The 20,000-nt window shown below is 50.9% G+C and overlaps 9 protein-coding genes across 9 annotated transcripts; 5 read left to right on the top strand and 4 right to left on the bottom strand.

Annotated features, from left to right (window-relative positions):
• Nucleotides 1-114: 114 nt before the first annotated feature.
• N7525_011442 (GNAT family N-acetyltransferase) lies at nt 115-633 on the top strand (the record flags this gene model as incomplete). Its single annotated transcript, XM_002560566.2, has 1 exon — nt 115-633. The coding sequence occupies one exon, from the start codon at nt 115-117 to the stop codon at nt 631-633; it is 519 nt and encodes a 172-aa protein (XP_002560612.2).
• A 526-nt stretch (nt 634-1,159) lies between these two features.
• Nucleotides 1,160-3,988, top strand: N7525_011441 (putative transmembrane glycoprotein; the record flags this gene model as incomplete). The annotated part of the gene is made up of 1 exon (XM_002560567.2): nt 1,160-3,988. The coding sequence occupies one exon, from the start codon at nt 1,160-1,162 to the stop codon at nt 3,986-3,988; it is 2,829 nt and encodes a 942-aa protein (XP_002560613.2).
• A 1,679-nt stretch (nt 3,989-5,667) lies between these two features.
• On the top strand, nt 5,668-7,650 carry N7525_011440 (PP2C family serine/threonine-protein phosphatase; the record flags this gene model as incomplete). The annotated part of the gene is made up of 7 exons (XM_061215494.1): nt 5,668-5,703; nt 6,052-6,370; nt 6,427-6,500; nt 6,568-6,652; nt 6,721-6,927; nt 6,983-7,243; nt 7,307-7,650. 7 exons carry the CDS (start codon nt 5,668-5,670, stop codon nt 7,648-7,650), a joined length of 1,326 nt encoding a protein of 441 aa, XP_061068006.1.
• A 1,181-nt stretch (nt 7,651-8,831) lies between these two features.
• N7525_011439 (choline-phosphate cytidylyltransferase) lies at nt 8,832-10,471 on the top strand (the record flags this gene model as incomplete). Its single annotated transcript, XM_002560569.2, has 4 exons — nt 8,832-9,340; nt 9,444-9,794; nt 9,847-10,255; nt 10,334-10,471. 4 exons carry the CDS (start codon nt 8,832-8,834, stop codon nt 10,469-10,471), a joined length of 1,407 nt encoding a protein of 468 aa, XP_002560615.1.
• Nucleotides 10,472-11,190: 719 nt separating this feature from the next.
• On the bottom strand, nt 11,191-11,862 carry N7525_011438 (lysoplasmalogenase; the record flags this gene model as incomplete). The annotated part of the gene is made up of 1 exon (XM_002560570.2): nt 11,191-11,862. One exon carries the CDS (start codon nt 11,860-11,862, stop codon nt 11,191-11,193), a length of 672 nt encoding a protein of 223 aa, XP_002560616.2.
• A 326-nt stretch (nt 11,863-12,188) lies between these two features.
• N7525_011437 (uncharacterized protein) lies at nt 12,189-13,373 on the bottom strand (the record flags this gene model as incomplete). The annotated part of the gene is made up of 1 exon (XM_002560571.2): nt 12,189-13,373. One exon carries the CDS (start codon nt 13,371-13,373, stop codon nt 12,189-12,191), a length of 1,185 nt encoding a protein of 394 aa, XP_002560617.2.
• Nucleotides 13,374-13,736: 363 nt separating this feature from the next.
• On the bottom strand, nt 13,737-15,221 carry N7525_011436 (DMT family transporter; the record flags this gene model as incomplete). Its single annotated transcript, XM_002560572.2, has 2 exons — nt 13,737-14,732; nt 14,820-15,221. The coding sequence occupies 2 exons, from the start codon at nt 15,219-15,221 to the stop codon at nt 13,737-13,739; spliced, it is 1,398 nt and encodes a 465-aa protein (XP_002560618.2).
• A 1,197-nt stretch (nt 15,222-16,418) lies between these two features.
• Nucleotides 16,419-16,964, top strand: N7525_011435 (uncharacterized protein; the record flags this gene model as incomplete). Its single annotated transcript, XM_061215493.1, has 2 exons — nt 16,419-16,470; nt 16,837-16,964. The coding sequence occupies 2 exons, from the start codon at nt 16,419-16,421 to the stop codon at nt 16,962-16,964; spliced, it is 180 nt and encodes a 59-aa protein (XP_061068005.1).
• A 694-nt stretch (nt 16,965-17,658) lies between these two features.
• Nucleotides 17,659-19,910, bottom strand: N7525_011434 (UTP25 family protein; the record flags this gene model as incomplete). The annotated part of the gene is made up of 3 exons (XM_061215492.1): nt 17,659-19,152; nt 19,211-19,727; nt 19,780-19,910. 3 exons carry the CDS (start codon nt 19,908-19,910, stop codon nt 17,659-17,661), a joined length of 2,142 nt encoding a protein of 713 aa, XP_061068004.1.
• Between the last annotated feature and the right edge of the window lie 90 nt (nt 19,911-20,000).

Genomic DNA, 20,000 nt, shown 5'->3' with positions numbered 1-20,000 from the left:
TTACGGAGAGCATTTGAACCAGCCTTCGTACTTTTACACAGCATAGACTGACACAGTTACAGTGTCAGATATCTGGAAAAGGCGCGTGTTAAAACTAGTCAGCCGTGATCCGGAATGGCACCTCAATACGAAACGGGAGGAATGGGAGGAATGCCCGGCCTCACCATCTCGGACATTCATGCCTTGAAGAGGAACGAGGCACTGGAGATTCTTGCCCGGATTTCACGCGTCGAGAAAAAGACCTTCCCCACTAATGAGGCATTCCCGTTCGGCGAGGACTTGTGGCGAAAAAAGCCTAACACGCGAGTTCTGTACGCGATTCGAGCCAAGGGATCGCAATCTGATCTGATTGCCTACGCGGTCTATGTCCGACAGAAGGGCATTGCACTTTTGCACAAGGTCTGTGTAACAGAGCCTAACCGCCGTCAAGGTGTTGGCCAGGAGGTGCTGTCCTACATTCAGCAGCGCCTGCGAAAGGAGGGCTGCCAGTATATTCAACTCTGGGTAGACCAGGCCAGGGAGCCTGCACGCGCCTTGTATCTCCGCATAGGATTCGAGGAACGTGAAGTCATCCCTGATTACTACGCCCCTGGACGAACAGGAATCAAAATGGTCCTAGATTTACAAGCTTGATGGTTGAGCCACTGCCGTCAATGCTGCACCCTTCGGGCCTTTTTCTCCCCACTAAAAATGTTCCTTGCCTTATTGGTCCCTTTTGAATAAGTCCGAGGAGCAATAAGTCATTGTGGTAGGGCGCGTCTATGCTCCTTGGCCGCCGCAGGAGCCACCTATGGCTACCCCTTGCATGGACACGGGCATCTTCGAAACGTGAGATTATGGCGATCGGACCTGCGTCCATTCTCCACTGTCATTCTGCTACATACTTCCGCGATATCCAACATATCCAGGTATGGCTTTTTTTGAAAGGGCACGCCCTGAATGTCTCCCTGGTCCCTTTGGTTCGAGAGGGACCGCGATCCTTTTCTGGAAGATCATGCGTGATACTCTTTCATCTTCGTCCCGAATCTCTTTCTTTCCATCTTGTCTACTTTCACTATCTTTCGCCGTGAGATTGGAAACACCGTTGGTGATCGGTGAGCTAGCTGTGTCTTTTCCAGCTATATACAGTTCCACCGTGCTCGCGTTTTCTTAATCGACCATGGCGTTGTTTCTCACCATCGTGCTGGCTTTCCTGTCAGTCGCCAGTGCAGCATCCTTGTCTGCCAATTATCCGATAAACGCGCAATTGCCACCTGTTGCACGAGTTTCACAGCCTTTCCGATTTGAATTCGCCCAAAGTACTTTCGCCAACACTGACGCCGACACTAAATACTCGCTATTAAATGCACCATCATGGCTCGAAGTGGACAGCAGCAGTCTCGCCCTGTACGGAACGCCAGACTCAAGCGACAGTGGTGCCAACGAATTCAAGCTTGTGGCATCAAATGGATCGGAAAAGGACAGCATGGACGTTACTTTAATTGTGACAGCAGATCAGGGACCGACGGTGAACAAACCACTTGTGCCTCAACTGCAGAAATTGGGACCAGTCTCATACCCTGCCACGTTGTTCATTCATCCGGGTCGTCAATTCTCGATTGAGTTCGATCAGGATACCTTCGACAACACGCATCCGTCCACGATATACTACGGAACTTCGCCGAACAACGCCCCGCTTCCTTCCTGGATCACCTTCGATCCGGCAGCCCTAAAATTTGCTGGGAATAGCCCTGCTTTCCCAGGCGCCGGGCCTCAAACATTTACTTTCCAGCTAGTCGCATCAGATGTAGCTGGATACAGTGCGGCCAACGTGACTTTTGAACTCTCGATCGGTCCCCATATCCTGACATTCAATGAGACAGTCCAAAACTTCAACCTCACAAGAGGAGAAGAGTTCAATAGCCCTAAATTCACTAGCCTTCTGTCTATGGACGGTTCGCCGGTTTCTATCAAGGAGCTGGAAAAAGTCGATGCTGAATTGCCCAACTGGCTGAACCTGGATAAGGAGAATATATCGCTGAGCGGGACTCCACCCAAGGATGCTGTGAATCAGAACATCACCATTTCCGTTACAGACACTTTCCACGATCAAGCGCACTTGATGGTTCGCTTAGAGTTCTTGAAGCTATTCCTCGACACCGTTAATGGCTGTGAGGCAGCCATTGGCCAAGACTTCAAATTTGTGTTCAATCAGTCCATCCTCACTGATGACTCTGTACAACTGGAGGTCGATTTGGACAATGACCTCGCGTGGCTTACCTATTTCTCGGACAACAAGACTCTTTACGGGCACGTTCCAGACGACATGAATCCCAAAAAGTTCACCATACCTCTTACTGCATATCAAGGGTCGACCGAAGACACAATGGACTTCGTTCTCGATGTGCTCAAAGCCTCGGACACACATTCGAACCCCACAGATCCGTTCACTGATACTGGCAGCCCAGACCATAAGAAGGCTGGCATCATCGCCATCTCAGTCGTGGTCCCATTAGTGGTAATTCTGAGTCTGTTGATTCTCTTCTGCTGCTGGCGTAGCCGCAAGAACTCACCCACGATTGAAGAGGGTTCATCCGACAGAAAAGCTCCACCACGACCTGTTAGGCCAGATGTTCCTAATTGCCAGCCATCCATGACGGAAAGACCCTCGCGCGATGACAATTCCGAAGATTGGATGAGTCCTATATCACCGTCGTCGATCCCCAAGCTCGAACTTGGCCCAGCGTGGAATGTGGCATCATTTGATAAACGGGAGAACCCAGTTAACTTTGTTATCCCTGAGCCCATTATTCCCCCTCGCTCTCCGGCTCGCAACTCCCCCACTCGTGGGGGCTTTGTCCCACGGCGGGACACCATCACCCAAGAGGACAAACATGTCGAAGCCGTCTCGCCTTCCAAGAAGCAAAACAATCGCCTTTCATACACGAACAGCCCCGTGCGTCGTAGGACCACCAACCGGTCTCGACGAGAGCCGTTGAAGCCGATCCAACCGCGGGCCATGAAGCGAGAATCGCTCCAATCTTCCAAGTCCAAGAGATATTCAAAGCGCTCCAGCGGTATCTCCTCCATTGCCTCTGGACTGCCTGTACGATTCAGCGGAGCCGGCCATGGCGCCGGCGGCTTCGGACCTCCCGGCCACGGCGTGGTGCACACATCATGGCAAAACGCCCGAGCCTCAATGATAAACGATGAGAGCAGCCTAACAAACATGGCGCCAATGTTTTCGCGTCCGCCAGCAGCAGGACGCATGCGCCACAGCATGGCATCTAGCATCCCCGAAAACTACAGGCGCATGACCCTACGCACTGTTGAGCCCGACGACTCTATTATCTCCGAATCCGACTCCCTGGAAGCCTTTGTCCACAGCCGGGCCAAGCACCGCAACTCCTCCAACCCTCTTTTCTCCGCGCAGATCAGCCGGCGCACTTCCTCCGGCATGCGCGCGCTCGACCGAAACCGCAGCATGCGCAGCCGCGCGGACACTGTCTCCGTATCAACCTTCAGCGATGAATACCGCCAATCTATGCAAGACCGGCCCTTGTCGACTGCGATCTCGGCATCGGAATACGGTGACGACGACACCACTAACAACAACAGCCGCTTCTCCCAATATCAGAGCCAGACCGGTCTGTTTCCCCTTGCTGAGGGCAGTGCATATGGCCAGAGCCAGCTGAGTATTGCACAAGACTACCGCGGTGCTATCTCCCCGCTGCCGCAGTGCTGGAGCGAGAATAGTATGGGCAGTGCTCGGCAGTTGGAGGGCCAGGGCAACTCTCAGCCTCAGAAAGTGAATGATGAAAACGCCATGCCGCCCAGCTCGTCTATGATCTCGGATCTGGATGAGCATCTGTCACGCAAGGCCAACCCTAACAAAGGCGCCAATCACGAGTGGTGGTTGTCGTCGCCCGTTGAGCCCCCGCGGCCGCTGAAGAATTCCGATAATCGGAGTCTTCCTGTAGCTAGTAGTGGGGAGCTGGCATTTGTTTGATCTTTGGCTTCTTGTTCTTTTTTTTTCCCGCGTCTTATATCTCTATATCTTTCTGTTTGGGTCTTGTTCTGTGTTTCTGGCGTTCTCGGGCATTGCGAACATGATATCCATTGGCTTTTCTATGGTTGATTGGTTGGTATTTCAAGTCTTTTATACTAGTTGATCTGGTTTTGGAGCGAATAATAATATCTCTGCATCTGGATTGTTTCGGTGTGTCACAGTGCATATACACCGGAATTTAGGCGCGATATGGCTTTCCCTTTCCGCTTTAGTGCTCACCCCTTGCCCCTTTTTGCTCACTGAGTAAATCTTCTTTTAGTATTCATCTCTGAGTGGTATTTCAAAACATTGCGCTATGACTCGGTTGATTCAACTGCCGCTCGAACTGCTTTGTCTCATCGCAAGAGGGTTGCCCAGCGAGAGGGACATCAATGCTTTTGTGCAGAACCAGAATCTATACTGTCTTCTACATCTTTTCCTATTCCAGCATAACATCCAGTTCCATCAGAACTCGGCCTTGCTTTGGGCCGCCATACTGATCTGGCGACAAGATTACTGAATGCTGAGGCCAATATCGCTGCATTCGAGAGACCGGCAGAGATCGCACATACCGTCGATACCAGAGACCTCTACATTTCGGGGACCTTGGAATTGTGAAACTTCTGCTGGCAACGGGTGTCCATCCAGACGAACCAGACCTGCAGCTCGCCACGGAGAGAAATTAGGAGGAAATTGCACCCTTATCGGAATTCTCCTACGACAACTTACCTACGAAAGGAGCCGTGTCCACTCACGTTTCTTTTAACATAGAAGCCAGGTTCAATGAGGGTCCTGAGGCCAATGTGAATGCAGGCGGGCCTTGGACCTTTGATACCCAAGTGGAAGGCTCGGGGGATGCAAAGTATCCCACTGAATGGGAAATATATTAGTACGGCAGAAACCATTGATATTCCAGTGTTGAGATATGAGATTTGTATACCTAGGTAGTGGCCACTGTTAGGATTCACTGGATGTCTTCTTCGCCTTCTTCGCAGTAACTTCCAACACTCTCATGAGTGTCGTATGAGATGCAGAGAGGAGGAAGTTATTCCCTATAGATAGAATAGTGTGGGTTTTCAATCTTGAAAGTCAGCCATCTTGAATATGGCGTGACTGTATGGTTGACTGCTCTGACTACATAGCCCCCTATTTACTTCCCCTTCAGCCTCAACAAGATATAAGTCACAATATACTAGATATTAAGTACGTACCCAAGACTTCTTTTCCCAGAAATATGCTCTGAAATCCCAAACTCCTTCAAAATCTCCCCGTAAACCAGTTCGACTCCTCCTCACGTGACCCTATAGAGCACGGCGTAACAAAAGCGGTAAACGCAATACCAGGAAATCTCTGCGAGAATCTCAGGACTCGGACTTTCTCTCTTAAGCTTCCTTGACATTGTCCTTTCAATTTTATCTCCCTGTGAAATCCCTACCTCTCTTCTAAAACATCCAAGTACAGAGGCAAGAAATCCATCCTCCGTCGTTCCCCACTTATCGCGGGACCCAGACGCGCTGAAAGCCCTGCGCCCTCATCTGACCCTTTCCCTACAGCACCTCCAGCACCTCCAGCATTTTCCACACTTCGACCCGGAAACCTCGATTCCACCTCCTCCCCCGAATTATTCAATCTTTGCCAATATGGGTCAGACCCTATCGGAGCCGGTGGTCGAAAAGGTCAGTCGATATTTCGCTTTTTTGATTCACACCCCACACTGGCCCATTGTGACCCTCCAATGTCTTTCTATGGCTTCTAAACACACCCCCCTTTCTTGGCTCTTGTCATACCCCAGAATCAGGGGGTTATGGACCGAGCATCTCTCAGGTCTTCCAGTTGAACAAATCGTCCGTGCTGCCGCTCGGAGGAATCTTCCTCAGGTTGCCATGCGGGGTCTTGGGTAGTCCAGCTGGGTAGTGGGGGTGATCCGACCACGAACTGGCATCGCGATCCTACCAGGCAGCCTTGCATATGTTGTGTGGAAAAGCATCGAGTGTAACTAACGTGTTATTTTTTGCTTGGTACAGACATCGTCCGAAGGCGGGGATGACTGCTGTGTGTATGGTGTGTCGGCCATGCAGGGCTGGCGAATCAGCATGGAGGACGCCCACGCTACAGTCCTTGACCTCCAGGCAAAGTATACCGGCACCGACGACAAACCGACGGATCCGGAACATCGTCTCGCCTTCTTTGGTGTGTACGACGGCCACGGTGGAGACAAAGTGGCATTATTCACCGGCGAGAACCTGCACAAGATCGTCTCTCGACAGGATGCTTTCGCCAAGGGCGATATTGAACAGGCCTTGAAGGATGGTTTCCTCGCGACCGATAGGGCTATTTTGGAAGGTTTGTGCTGTGTCGTTTCCGAGGTACCGCATGCTGGATTGCTGACTTGGGCCCAGACCCCCGTTATGAGGAGGAGGTGTCTGGCTGTACTGCTTCCACGGCCATTATCTCACAGAAGAAGATCTGGGTGGTATGTTATGTTCTCGGGGGAAAAAATATAATATTGGATTGAAGAAGTTCAGACTGACTGGTCATAGGCTAACGCTGGTGATTCACGATCCGTCTTGGGTGTCAAGGGACGCGCAAAGCCCCTCTCATTCGACCACAAGCCTCAAAATGAGGGTAAGTGCATGGAATCATACACGTCGCTACATGGAACACGATGGGGATCTGACAAAGAATTACTACAGGCGAGAAGGCCCGTATCACGGCTGCTGGTGGCTTCGTCGATTTCGGCCGTGTCAATGGCAACCTTGCCCTGTCCCGTGCTATCGGTGACTTCGAATTCAAGAAGAGCCCTGAGCTCTCTCCCGAACAGCAAATCGTCACCGCATACCCCGATGTGACCGTTCACGAGCTGACGAATGATGATGAGTTCCTAGTGATTGCCTGTGATGGTATGCTTTCTATCATTACTCTCCCTCGCCAGTCTAATTGCTGACCTATATACAGGTATCTGGGATTGCCAGTCCTCCCAGGCTGTGGTTGAGTTTGTCCGTAGAGGCATTGCTGCGAAGCAGCCCCTCGCCCAGATCTGTGAGAACATGATGGACAACTGCCTTGCCTCGAACAGTGAAACCGGCGGTGTTGGATGCGACAACATGACCATGAGTGTCATTGGACTCCTACAAGGCAAGACCAAGGAGGAGTGGTATAACCAGATTGCAGAGCGGGTTGCGAACGGGGATGGACCTTGTGCTCCGCCCGAGTACGGCAAGTCTCCCGAGGAACCCGAAAGCGTCCCCACTTCTTCGTGCTGACGGCCAGTTCGTGCAGCCGAGTTCCGCGGCCCCGGAATCCGGAACCAGTTTGAGGATACCCCGGATGAATATGACCTGGAGATGGAGCGTTCCCGTGGATTCAGTGTCCGTTCGGGCCGCATTATTCTCCTGGGTGATGGCACTGAGGTCATCACGGACCAGAACGACGAGGAGCTTTTTGACCAGACCGAGGAGGACCAGGACCTTACCAACCAGGTGCAGCACGAATCAGGTACTCGGAACGACCGCCAGGCCACTCCGGGTCCTCAGGGGAAACAGGAGAATGGCAGCGGGACATCTGCTCAGATATCCGAATCCCCGGCTTCCACTGACGCCGAGAAAGAGAAGCTTGCATCGTAGACTATGAACTTATGAACAGTCTATCGATTGGTGCTCCCTGTTTTGGTTTCAATCTGGTTTTGTTTCCCTTCACCCACTGTCAACGACCCTTCCCCTTGATTCCACGATCTATGCCCTGTTTTCCTCCCCCTTTCTTTGTTTTGCGATTAGTTATCGTCGGGCTCTGGTCCCGAGCCTGTTTACACTTTTTTTTTAAAGCTCCTTCGACTTGAAATGGATATTTGTCAGAGACGAGAAATGCGGCAAAGAAACCCAGACGGAATTGAATGAGATGAAAGACAAGAACTTTGAGATTTCCATGGGAGGGTCGATGTTGAAAGAGAGCCCTTCGCCGGGAGCCAAATGGGCCTCATGAACACGTTTCTTATTTTATGCCATCACCACAACGAGATACCGCAGAAAATGCCCGCTATTGACGAGCCATTTACCTACACTTCCCTATCCACTTTTCCTTTTTTTCGGGCTTTTACCCCTTTCTAATCCCCGATCAATTCCCTATTCATTGATCTGTTGTCTGGTCTATATGAGAGTGAGTACTTGCTAGGGGCGCAAGCTGGTAGAGCTGGGTATTGATTGAGACTTCGTCAGGGTGAGCAATGGGCAATGGCAATGGTCATTTACATACCCTTTGGCGTATATCTGATGCATTGAGCGTTTTCTTTGTACGTTGGTAGATGTCGTTTCACGGTTCTATTCTAAGCAACAGAGTTGTGAGAGAAAGGCATGTTTGCTGACGTAGGTCCAGGGGAACAATTGGAAAATTTCTACGATTGAAGTGCCCATCTCCTATTTTAGGGCGATGTATGATAGTAATGGAGTACCTAAAGAGATATTCACGATGTCTTACCCCCTGCATGTCCACCTGGGCAGGGCTAACCCACACGTGGTCAAGTGTAGTCAGATGTGCCAAGACTTAATTTGCAACATCAAACCCATATTTTCAATTCTCTGTATTGTAATATTCAGCCCAGTACACTCTAAAACCCGCGAACCGTGGCTTATAACGGCGGAGTTGCGCCCCCACTCTGTCCCCAAACAGAAAAATACCAGTCTCTCCTAAAACCGGGTTGCCGTCATTAAGGGTTCAACATTCACTCTCTCCCTAATTCTCCCCATCCCCAACCTTTCATTCATTTCCCTCGGAAGAGAACCCTCATTTATTCTCCAGGGCCAAAATCATAATGTCGCCATCTACCTCACCCGCCGGCAAGCGCAAGCGCAGCGCCTCCCACCTTCCCGCGCCCGTCCCAAAGAACGTCACAGCCGACCTCCAGCCGTCTTCACGCGACGCGTCCGGCGAAGAAGGCGGCGAGGACTCAACGGGGCCTGCCAATGCCAACTCCAACAGCTCCAATGGCACCCGCCACCCTTCTAAACGGGCCCGCAAGGCTGCTGCCGCCGATGCCGCAAGTCACACCGAGGTAAACGGGGTCGAGCCGGTCAACAAGGAAGACCCCGGCGAGCCATCTGAGACAACTGTCGCTAGCAGCGATATTGAGGGTGGTCCTCGGTCGCGCCCCGGTTTACACATCGACTTGCCCGAAGATGATGAGCCTGTTACAGAGGAGCAGATGGCACCCCCGGTTTTTGGACGCTTGCAGGATCCCGTGGGTTACCACACCAACCCGCCCCCAACGGGTCGCCCAGTACGCGTGTATGCGGATGGTGTCTTTGATTTATTCCACCTTGGGTAGGTGATCACACGAGCGGACCGAGTTTTAGTTTTAGCCCCCAATTTTCTCGGGCTGTGGACTTGCTTAATTGGGTAATAGTTACTGACTATCAATTTATAGCCACATGAGACAGCTTGAGCAAGCTAAGAAGGCCTTCCCCGATACTTATCTGATTGTTGGTGTTACTGGCGATGAGGAGACACACCTGCGCAAGGGTCTGACAGTGCTCAGCGGCGCCGAGCGCGCCGAGACCATCCGTCATTGCAAGTGGGTCGACGAGGTTATCCCCTGCTGTCCGTGGATTGTGACTCCGGAGTTCCTGTCTGAACACAAGATCGACTATGTTGCCCATGACGATCTGCCCTACGGGGCTGCTGAGGGTGATGACATCTACGCGCCTATCAAGGAACAGGGCAAGTTCCTGGTGACGCAGCGTACAGAGGGTGTCAGTACCACTGGTATCATCACACGGTATGTGCCACCTCCCGCATCAAATCTAATAGACCAAAGCTGACATACGCAGGGTTGTCCGCGACTACGACCAATATATCTCCCGTCAATTCAAGCGCGGCGCCTCACGCCAAGAACTCAACGTTTCCTGGTTGAAGAAGAACGAGCTCGAGATCAAGCGTCACGTCGCCGAGCTGCGTGACAACATCCGCAACAACTGGACCATGACCGGCCAGGAGCTCGGCCGTGAACTGCGTCAGATCTGGCAGAACAGCCGCCCTAACAGCCCCGCGCCCAGCGCCCGCAACAGCATGGACTGGGGAATGCGTGGGCCTCTCACCAGCCCGACAGGGGGCAGCAAGTCGCACCTGTCGCGTGTAGGTGCGGAGCACAACCGGGCAGATAGCCCCATGGGCTCGCGCCGCAATGAGGATTTTGCTACTGGGTACAGTCTTGGTCTGATCGGAGGTGTGCGTGCTTGGGTAAGTCACCTCCCACAGTCGCTGGATATGCAGCGCCGCGTTATCCAGTGTAACTCGTGCTAATGTGCTTCAATACAGATGGCCCGCAGCCGCCAATCCCTTCAGGAACCCCCTAGCGGCATGCACAGTCCCACCGACGAAGAACTCGAGCCCGAGCACAACAACGGCTACGAGGAGGAGGTGCGTGGTCGTACCGGTCACGTCTCTGCGAAGTAGATGACTTGGTTGTTTTTGAAGCCATATTGTTCCGCCAAAGCTACGAATTGGTGTCCAGTTCCTGTAGCCACAGTTTACCCCCTTCCCCAATACACCTTTTTCCCTATTCCTTTGCATATGTATCCATCTTTTCATCTTGCATTCGGTTCGTGTCTTATACTTTACAAATTGTGCCGTAAATGGCGGTTTTTCCTATGTTGGGCGCGTGGTGTCTTTTCTTTTTCCCCTTCTTTGAATGAGCTGTATGCCGAAATTGGCTGGTTCGGCTTCGAGCAGGCTTTTTGTCATTTGATATGTTCCTTTTTGTGATCTTTGCTTTGGTTGTGGTTCGGCGGTTTCAACGCTCCTCCTCCCTTAATACTCCAATGAACTTGTTCCCTGTTTGATGTGTATATGGCCTTGGTTTGATGAATGAGGTTCGTTGATCTGGCTCATTTCATCTGATCATGATCATTGATCTTGGTCCAAGACTATACTTTGCTGTCTGTTTTTTGTTTATAAAAGTTGGATGGGCAGCTGATCGAGGTACACGGCCTTGATCGTGTCCGGATATGGACTGCACATAGATAGAGATGGCTTTTTGTTTTAGTTTCCGATTGCGTCAATTCAATTGAAACTTTCCAGATTAATGGATTTATTGATGTGTTTTGTATAGCGCATGTCCTGTTCAACTATATATTGGGCGTTTAACAGTTCCAGCTCAGCCTGGACCATGCGAGTTATGCTCGCACTGTTCCAGCAATGACCATTTGAGCCCAGAAATAAAGCGCATAACCCACAAAGATCCGGAGCCAGCCCCGGCCCTTCGCAGAAGATTTGCCAAAGGCATTCTTCGCGACAAAGAGATCGCTTACAACAAACATAGCAGCGCCCAGGGCTCGCGAGTGCCACCATTCCGTCGGGACGGTCAACGGGGAGGTGGACGTAGCAGCGGCAAACATCGTACCGATGATAACCGCGTAAACCGAAACCAACGGCTTCATATCCGGAGCAATAGCGAGGCCCAGTACATTGTTCCGGAGAGAGAAACTTGGCGGGGGATATATGACCCCCAACCATCTTGCAGCGCCCAGAGTCCCTACGAACGTCACGGCAAACGTCATCCAGGAGGTGTCACTGGAATCCTGCAGGAAGGCTATAGTGTAGGCTATATGAGCCGCTGCAAAGGCGACGATACCAAGCTGGAAAGATATAGATACATTTCCTTCTGATTTTGCTTCCGATTTGGCAGATGGGGTTGTGTTCAAGCCGTGGAATTCACTGTGCGAAGGAATAAGGAAGAAGTCGCCCAGTAAGGAAAAGCCCAGACCGATGGTGATGAGACGACGGTAGTCTGTCCACTCTGTGGATAGGAGTAATGGACTGCTAAGGAAAGCCAGTGAGGAGAGCATTTTGAAGACGGCGGTGCCCGTGTGTGATGTGGATTTCCATTCCGAGAGGGCTAATAAGGGCAACGAGCCCAGGAGAAGGCAGGCTGAAGGTGAGATTGGGATATCCATGGAGATTTGAGGAAATGAGAGTATTTGGAGACGAGGAATTGAAGTCGTCCTCTAATTAATAGCCTACGTAGTTTTCTTGGCGACGAGTTGACCTCGGGACATTTGCTTGTGATTGAACAAGTTAACGAGTCTATATTTGTATAAGAATGTTGTATAAGAATACGATATGAGCAAGGAAGTATATATTCAAACATAGGGTATCAAATAAACCAAATCAATCAAGCAGTAATCGCCAATCTTATCCCCTTCCTCCTCTCCCTCTCCTCCATCTTCTTCTTCCTCTCCCTCGGCCCACACAATATCCCCCTCAAGGCCTCCCTCAAGAGCCCAACATCCCTAACCAACTCCCCCTCAACAACCCCCTTAGCCAGAAGATCACATCTGGCCGTAACCGCCAGATCAAACCCTTCCAACCCCCTCACCCTAAGAATCGGCTTCACCCACTCCTCCATAATCCCAAACGGAATCCTCTGCCCGGAAACCACCGCCTCACCCGTATTCCCAACAACACTCGTAAACCTCCCCAAATCCAAACTCAACCCCAAATCCCTCAAGCCCTCGAGCGAAGCAACAATATCCCAAAACCGCACCCACAACTCATCACTATGCGTATGCGCATAGATAGAGCCCTTATGATCCAACCCAGCCATGGGCACCCAGATCGGCATCCACTGGACGGTCAATCGGACGATGGCATTACGGGCCGCGGGGGAGAGGGACGTCGCGAAAGCGATGAAGGTGTATAGATCGTCGACGTCGAAATGCGAGGCTTTGTACAGGATTGTCTCTGCTTCGTAGTAGATCGAGCGACAGACGCGCAGGAGGGCGCTGTTGCTGTTGCTTAGGGTTGAGGGGAGGTGGGAGTGGGTGTGTGGGTAGAGGAGTCTGTCGCTGTGGCCGGGGACGCGGCCGTCGTAGATGCGCCAGCGGGCTGGGGTTGTGGGGCAGCAGTGGCGGTTTTGGGTTAGGGAGGGATTTGGGTGGGTTTGGTTTGGTTGAGTTGATTGGGAGTCATTTGGATTTGGATGAGGCTCTGGACAGCGGACGTGGCGGATTTTGCCTTTTAGTTGGACTAAATGGATGGTTTGGGGGGTTTGGGTGTTTGGGGTGGACGAGTTGGTGAGGACGTAGGACCAGATGATTTGGCGGAGTTCGGGAGGGAGACGGAGGAGGGGAGATTGTTGAGGTTGGAATTGGAATTGGAATTGGTTTGACGTTGATGATGATGATGATGATGATGATGATGATGATGACGATGATGCATTCCAGTCTATATGATTTGGGGAACAGATTGCACGCGATTGGATTAAATCACGGACGGTATCGCGCCAGCGATGGCCAGTTGGATAGTAATGCCAGATGGAATAGGGATCGCGAAGGACCCAAGTGTCGAAGTGGCGCATTATGTTGTAGATCAAGAAGTGTCAAAAGGAATATGGGGAATATGGGGATATGGGGAAATTCTGGGGGCTTTTATGGAGTCGACTAGTATACTAATATAACTAATATAACGAATATAACTAGTTAAATATACTAGTTAACTCACTCCCAATGCATCAAGTCGGGATTTATCGGATTGTAACCCAATGACGTCGGCTTTGGAATGGAGATATTTCCATTTACTTCATAGTACATTCAAGAGAGTACTTAGCGTCGTAGTATGTAGAGTATGGAGTAGAAAGACAGTCGGAGCACTCTGCTCCAGTGGCCAATCCAATTGCACACTCTCCAAGAATATATACAAAGCCTTCATGCAAGCCCAAAACTCAATTCCCCCTCTCCTCCGCTCTCTCCTCGTCAGTGGCGTCCTTGTATCCTGCAACATCGCGATACTCCGCACTGCCACTCCCTTGCTGAACAGGACTCTCCTGCGCAAACGCCACATACACCGCACAGGCCAAGATAATCCCCGACCCAACCCAACTAATCGGACTCAGCGTACTCCCCCAAACCACCTTGTCATAAAACACCGCAAAGAACATCTGCATGTAAACCATCGATGTGGCACGTGCCCCCTGCGCCGTGGGCTTCCCATCCGACACAGACGCAGGCGGGACATACGACAAACCCGCCGTCAACAAAAACTGCAACAGGAATCCGCAGACACCCAGCCCCGTCAACAGCATCCACTCCACAACGGTGTTAGGTACCCGGAACGGCACAGAAGGCACGGTCAACATCGCAACGAACGAAATAACCGTCGTCACGGACGAGAAGTACGTAACGGAGACGAGGGGATGCGCACGACGGCCGATCATACGGATGGAAGTGTAAGCACCCGAAGCACCGAGCACGCCGAGGAAAGCGACGATCGTCGCCATGACATGGTGGTAGGAGTCTGTTTCGGAAGGGGGTTTATCGACCGTTGAAGTGGACAGGCCTAATACCCAGGCTGTGGTGGCGGTTGGGGTTGCGATGGTCATGCTGGGGTCGCGCTTGCTGAAGGGGCGGGCGATGAGCACGACGCCGCCGAGAGAGATAAGGCCGGCGAGGAGCTGTTTGCGGGAAAAGGTCTCGCCGGGGATGAGGAGCGAGCAGGCGTAGCAGGACATTATCGGGGAGAGGAAGGTGATCACGGTTGCTTCGGAGAGGGGGAGGTATTGCACGGAGTAGTAGAGGCCGTAGACGCCTGTGAAGCCGAAGAGCGCGCGGAGGAGGAGGAGACCGCGGACGGGGCGTGTGCCAAGTGGGGAGGGTGTAGAGGCGATGTACATGTATAGGTAGCTTGCGACTGCTGTTATGGACATGCGGGCGAAGAGGATCTGGGGGTGTTAGTTGGTATGTCAAGATGCGGATGGATACGAGGAAAATAGTAGCAAAACATATGTTTCTCTTTTCCTGTCTCTTACCTGGAAAGGATGCATGGAACTATGAATCTCCAAGACCTGCGTCATGACATTCATCGAGGCAGCGAAAGCCTGCGCCAACAGGACAAGCCCCATACCCTTATTGCGCAACCACCATACCTGCCATGCATGGCGGGGTCGCGAAGCCGCGGCAATTGCGATGGCCTCATCGTCATCCTCGATAGGAATGGGGTCTGACTGAGTCAGTGCTGGTTGGGATTCGGCTTCGTCGCTTTCGCAGTAGCCCCGTTCATCGTCGCGGTGGGTTTGCGTTTGCGTTGAAGACGATCTCTGCTCCGATCTCGAGTTCGATTCCGACTGCTCCACCCGGATCGGCAGGGGCGCGTCTGGATGATCCTGGTATTGACCAGTACCGGAGGCCGAATCAAGATTTGGACTGACCATGCTGGGATCTGTGATTCTGAGGTTGGAGGCGGTGCGGGGATTTTGTGGGGGAGGTGCCTAGGCGATGACTTTTCTTTCTCTCTCTTCTGAAATATCTCATAGAATTCGAGTGTATAGGGTTCTTGAGAAGAATATATTCAAATAAGACAGTATAATTATAGGGAAGGATAAAGGATACTAGTATCCTCTATCATGCATTCTGGTTAAAAAGAGATTTCTGCATGGAGCGGAGAGTGGAGCCCGTTGATTAACCGCTTTTCTTTTTCTACTTTGGACATTTTCATGATTGTCATGATTGTCATGATTGTTATGATATTTGCATGATTTCATATTCGAATTTATTTGACTCGAATTATTCTGCACTTGCCAGGTGGTGTACAACCGCTGTGTTAGAAGTTGCACACGATTATCCTTATGTACGAGCTACTACGTAAATACTTCAAACAGATCTCCGAATATGTATCCGTCTTCCTTCTACCTCCTGTCATGACTATATTGCCTAGAGTTATACAGGAATATCCGTTTTGATGCGTCTCTACCAGTTATATTACCGGTTCAACCTTTTCTCTCGAAATAATTCAAGATAGGCCGTTGTTCGGACTAGCACAGTGGATTCCTTCATCCCCACAAATGGGGACTCATCCCACTCCCGAGGTCCGCCAATTAATGACTTGTCTGCCAAGGGATCGGATTCAGACTCGACTTGTTTCTCGATCTTTTTGATCAGATACATAACCTCGTCTCTGGTTGAGATTGGGTAAAACTCCAGTTTAGATTGGATCTCGGTCAAGTTGAAGCGAGAAGACTTGCTCCAAGTCTCCTGAAAGTAGACTTCTATTCTGCTGTAAACAACCGGAGGTCAGAGGGGCATCATGTCATGGAGTCCAGATTTGACTGTCTGCTTAGGGCGGACCATGTAGATCCCTGTGTCTTCCACCGTTTAGTCCACCACAATGGCAGTGTCTGCCCTTCAGAGTGTGCGACTTAGAGAAACAGATCCTAGTATACATTGCCCTTAATCCACAATATTATTGCCGACCTAGAAACACAGGGTTGCTTCTTCGTTGTGTGAAATATCGAACGATTATCATAGAGAACATGTACTTGAGCTTGGGTCCAGCATTCGGGTGGAGCATCCATGGATGAATAAACCAGGGAGCCAATGAGGGAAAATTAAAAAACAAAGTCGTCCCATAGTTGGCTCGAACCCACGACCCACAGACTAACCTAAGGCAGCATAGTAGCGACGGTAGACCCACTTAACGCCGCACCTCAAGTCCTCAGTATCGAATCTGTAAGGAAAGAAAAAAAAAGCGCTTCTCTTTGATTATGTACGTTTCGCTAGTGCACGGGTTCGTACTAATCTTCTCTGTATATTTTCATTTGACAATATGCCCCGAAGGGCGAAATATCTATCCCTCGAACTGTTTATAACCTCACTTCTCTGATTGTATAGAGGAAAGATACTCGGCTGTGATTGGCTGTTAATTCTGGACCCGTTCGCGCAAAGCGGGTCTCGAACCCACGACGTTATTGGACACTGTCACGTGACTCGATATCTGGCAGGACCAACCAGATACTGCAAAAAGACCCACACCCTAGATCCTCAATACAGGGTCTGTAAGGGAAAAAAAAATTGGTAGCTTCTCTTTGATTGAGCGTGTCATCCTTAGTGCAGGGGCCATGCTAATCTTCTCTGTATATTTTCAGTTGACCATATGCCCCGAAGGGCAAAATGTGTAGCCTTAAAGTTCAATTTAACCCCACTTTCTGGCAGAAATACACCGCCTGCCTATTTTAGAGTAATAACATGGGTAGGCACGTGAAAGTGCATTACATAAGACTACCTACTACCCGTCTAGGTACGGTACCTAGTTAGGGTTGCATCTTAGTGGTGACCAGTCGGTTAGCTTTACCAGGTAATGTAGAGTATTGATGCCAGCTTGATTATGCATTCTCTAGATATGATATTCTCTACTGCACCAGCTTTCCTCAAAAAGATGATGCAATCACATACTATCAAAGAACAGCAATTGGATGGTACATATCAACATCTGGAGAAAGATATATCTACATGATGAATATATATGGGCTTCTTAATTGTCTCAAACTTGGAATGGTGATGGGTTTACCCATCTGATATCCTAGATAATATATATAGGCAAACCCGTGCATGGACATACTATATCGACAGTTCTGTGCATAAATGTATATGGAGTCTAGCCACATCTCTCATCTCATATTCCAATGTCCCTCACTTCGAATCAAAGCTGGTAAAGATAGGTGGTACAACTTGGACTTAATATAGCCCTTTTGGAGGGAAAATAGCTCAGAAACTGACTGACACAATACAAACAACAAAACAGATGAAGTGGTATAGAGGGATAGTCCATATGACCAAAATAATATCTACCGGAAACGCATACTCAAGCTCTATTCATACAAAAGTAAACGTGTCACCCCCCTTCTCCCGCAACATATTCCCAGTCCTAGACGTACCAACAACGCGCTCCAACTTCAACGCATCCCACTTCGAGAACAGCGCACGAACACCACCCTCAGCAGCCTCAATCAACGCCGCAGGATCAAGACCCAAGAATCCAACGATCTCGCCGTAGAACATCGCGTTATCCGGGAGCCCGTACATGACCACACGCTTAACACCACGGACCTGGTAACGGCGGAAGTGGTGCGCGCGCTCGGTATATAGGAGCACAGAGTGGCGGCCAGACATGAAATGGCTGCGGGCACGGTTAGCCTCCTTCGACTCGGTGTACTCGGAGATAGCTCCAAAGGAGACGTTGGTTGTCTGCGTGGAGGTAGCAAAGTGGTTGCGCACGCGGACGAAGTCGAGGTAGGAGGGGATGAAGATGAGGGTGCCGGCCCCGCCCTTTCCGCGGCCGTGCGTGATGTTCTTCACCAGCGTGGACAGGATAGTTGTTGTGAAGTGCTTGAAGCGCGCGTCGGGGTCTTTAATGGGCGATGTGCTGTCGATGCGGGTGAAGGTTTGCTTGACGGGGACTGCGAGTGGGAGCTCGGTGATGGCGCCGGCGTGGGTGGGGGTTGCTTTGAGACGGCCCGAGGCGTTTTGCATCTGGGACGAGAAGAGCGCATTGATCTCGGGGGTGATGTAGGATGAGACTACTACAGTTTGTCTGACATGGCGGGCTTGATTATCCAAATACCAGTTGCGGACGCGGCCGAAGTCGCAGCCGTGCGCTTGCTTCGGTTGCAGGTTCAGGTGCTGGAAGATGTAGTCGACGTGGTCCCAGTTTTGCATGAGGAGGGCGTCGGCGTGGTCGACAACTACCAGCTCAATTGAGGAGAGGAAGTCGTGATCGCGCTTCTTGGCGTCGGACTGGTCCATGATCGTACGTAGACCCAGTGGACTGGCTAGAATGATGTCGGAGCTGTAGAATTGCGCGAAATATTTCACTGTCTTGCGCGTGAACTTGAGACCTAGTCGGAACATGTCGTCGTCATTGCCGCCGAAGAGCTCCCGGAAATCCTCGGTCTTGTGTTCCCAGGAATCATCATTTGGCGCTGAAAACGAGTCGGTGAAGCGCTTTTTGTTTTCTTGCTGTTCGGGTTGATAGATCCGAGTGATCGCATCGAGAACCTTGACACATGCCTGTCGGGTAGGCAGAATGTAAAGCACCTTAGGTCGGGTAAATCCTTGGTCACGGCACTCGATATCGGTGTCGGGGTCCTTGGCCAGACGGGCGTTGTTTTTGAGGACCTGGTCTCGGGTCTTCAGCAGGTGATTGACAGAGTGCAAAGCCATAATATCGCGTATCTCATTTGCATTGGAAGTAGTGCGGGCACCGTAGAGAACGTCTTGGTAGTTGAACACATATGGCGCAATGATCTGGGCTTGACCGGTGATTTTAGGCAGGATCTCGGCCGCGCGAGACTTCAATTTTTGTTTAAGCTGCGCAATTGCATGTTAGCATTGGGGCCAATATAAAACCCATGCCTGCTCTTCGTACCTTGATATTGGTTGTGCTCTTCAATGGCGGAAGGATTGGTGCGCTGTTTGCTCCTGTGTCGGGAACAGTATGTACCAGTCGTAGCCCATCCACCTCTTTCTTGACGGATGCCCATTTGTTCGATTGGATAGGCTCAATCTGCTTGGTCAGATCTGCACTATCACGGAGATCAAAGTGCTTCTCAAAAGGAGCAGTTGGGTCCTCATCCTCGTCTGCTTCCTCCTCTTCATCGTCGGACGGCGCTTGGGCTTCCAAATCATCATCGCCCTGCTCTGGTTCCTCTGCGGGTTGCGCTATTTGAACCTCAGCGTTTGGGTCGGTGGCGATCTTGCGCTTCTTCCGAGCTGGTCCGCTTGACTCATTGGGTTGAAGTAGCTGAAGGAGTTCGTTGTAAGGGCGTTCAGTATTCTCGTCTTCTTCGTCGCTGCTGGAGCCCTCATCCATAAGGGTGTCATCATCCAATTCCTCTTGGGATTGCTCGCTGGCATCATCTTCTCCGCCAGAAGAGTCGTCTGATCTAGTACTAATTAGACACAGTCGTTAAGAGACTTCAGACTGTAAGAACTCACTCGGACTCATTCAATCGCGAAGTGGCAAAGGAGTTGCGACCTTGACCACCACGACCGCGACCTCGGCCACGTCCACGGCCACCACGGCCTCGAGCTCCTCTAAAAGAACCAGAACCACGAGGAGCAGGCATATTCGGTACAATTAAACAGGTTGGACAAGTTCCCAAGCTGTTCTGGCCGAAATGAGAATTTTGGGGGGCTTATCTTATCTTAGCGCGAAA

Source organism: Penicillium rubens (assembly GCF_028828025.1).
Source record: "Penicillium rubens strain IBT 27055 chromosome Unknown utg000004l_segment0_segment0, whole genome shotgun sequence".
Lineage (NCBI taxonomy): Eukaryota > Fungi > Ascomycota > Eurotiomycetes > Eurotiales > Aspergillaceae > Penicillium > Penicillium rubens.
This window is presented reverse-complemented; position numbering and strand designations above follow the sequence as displayed.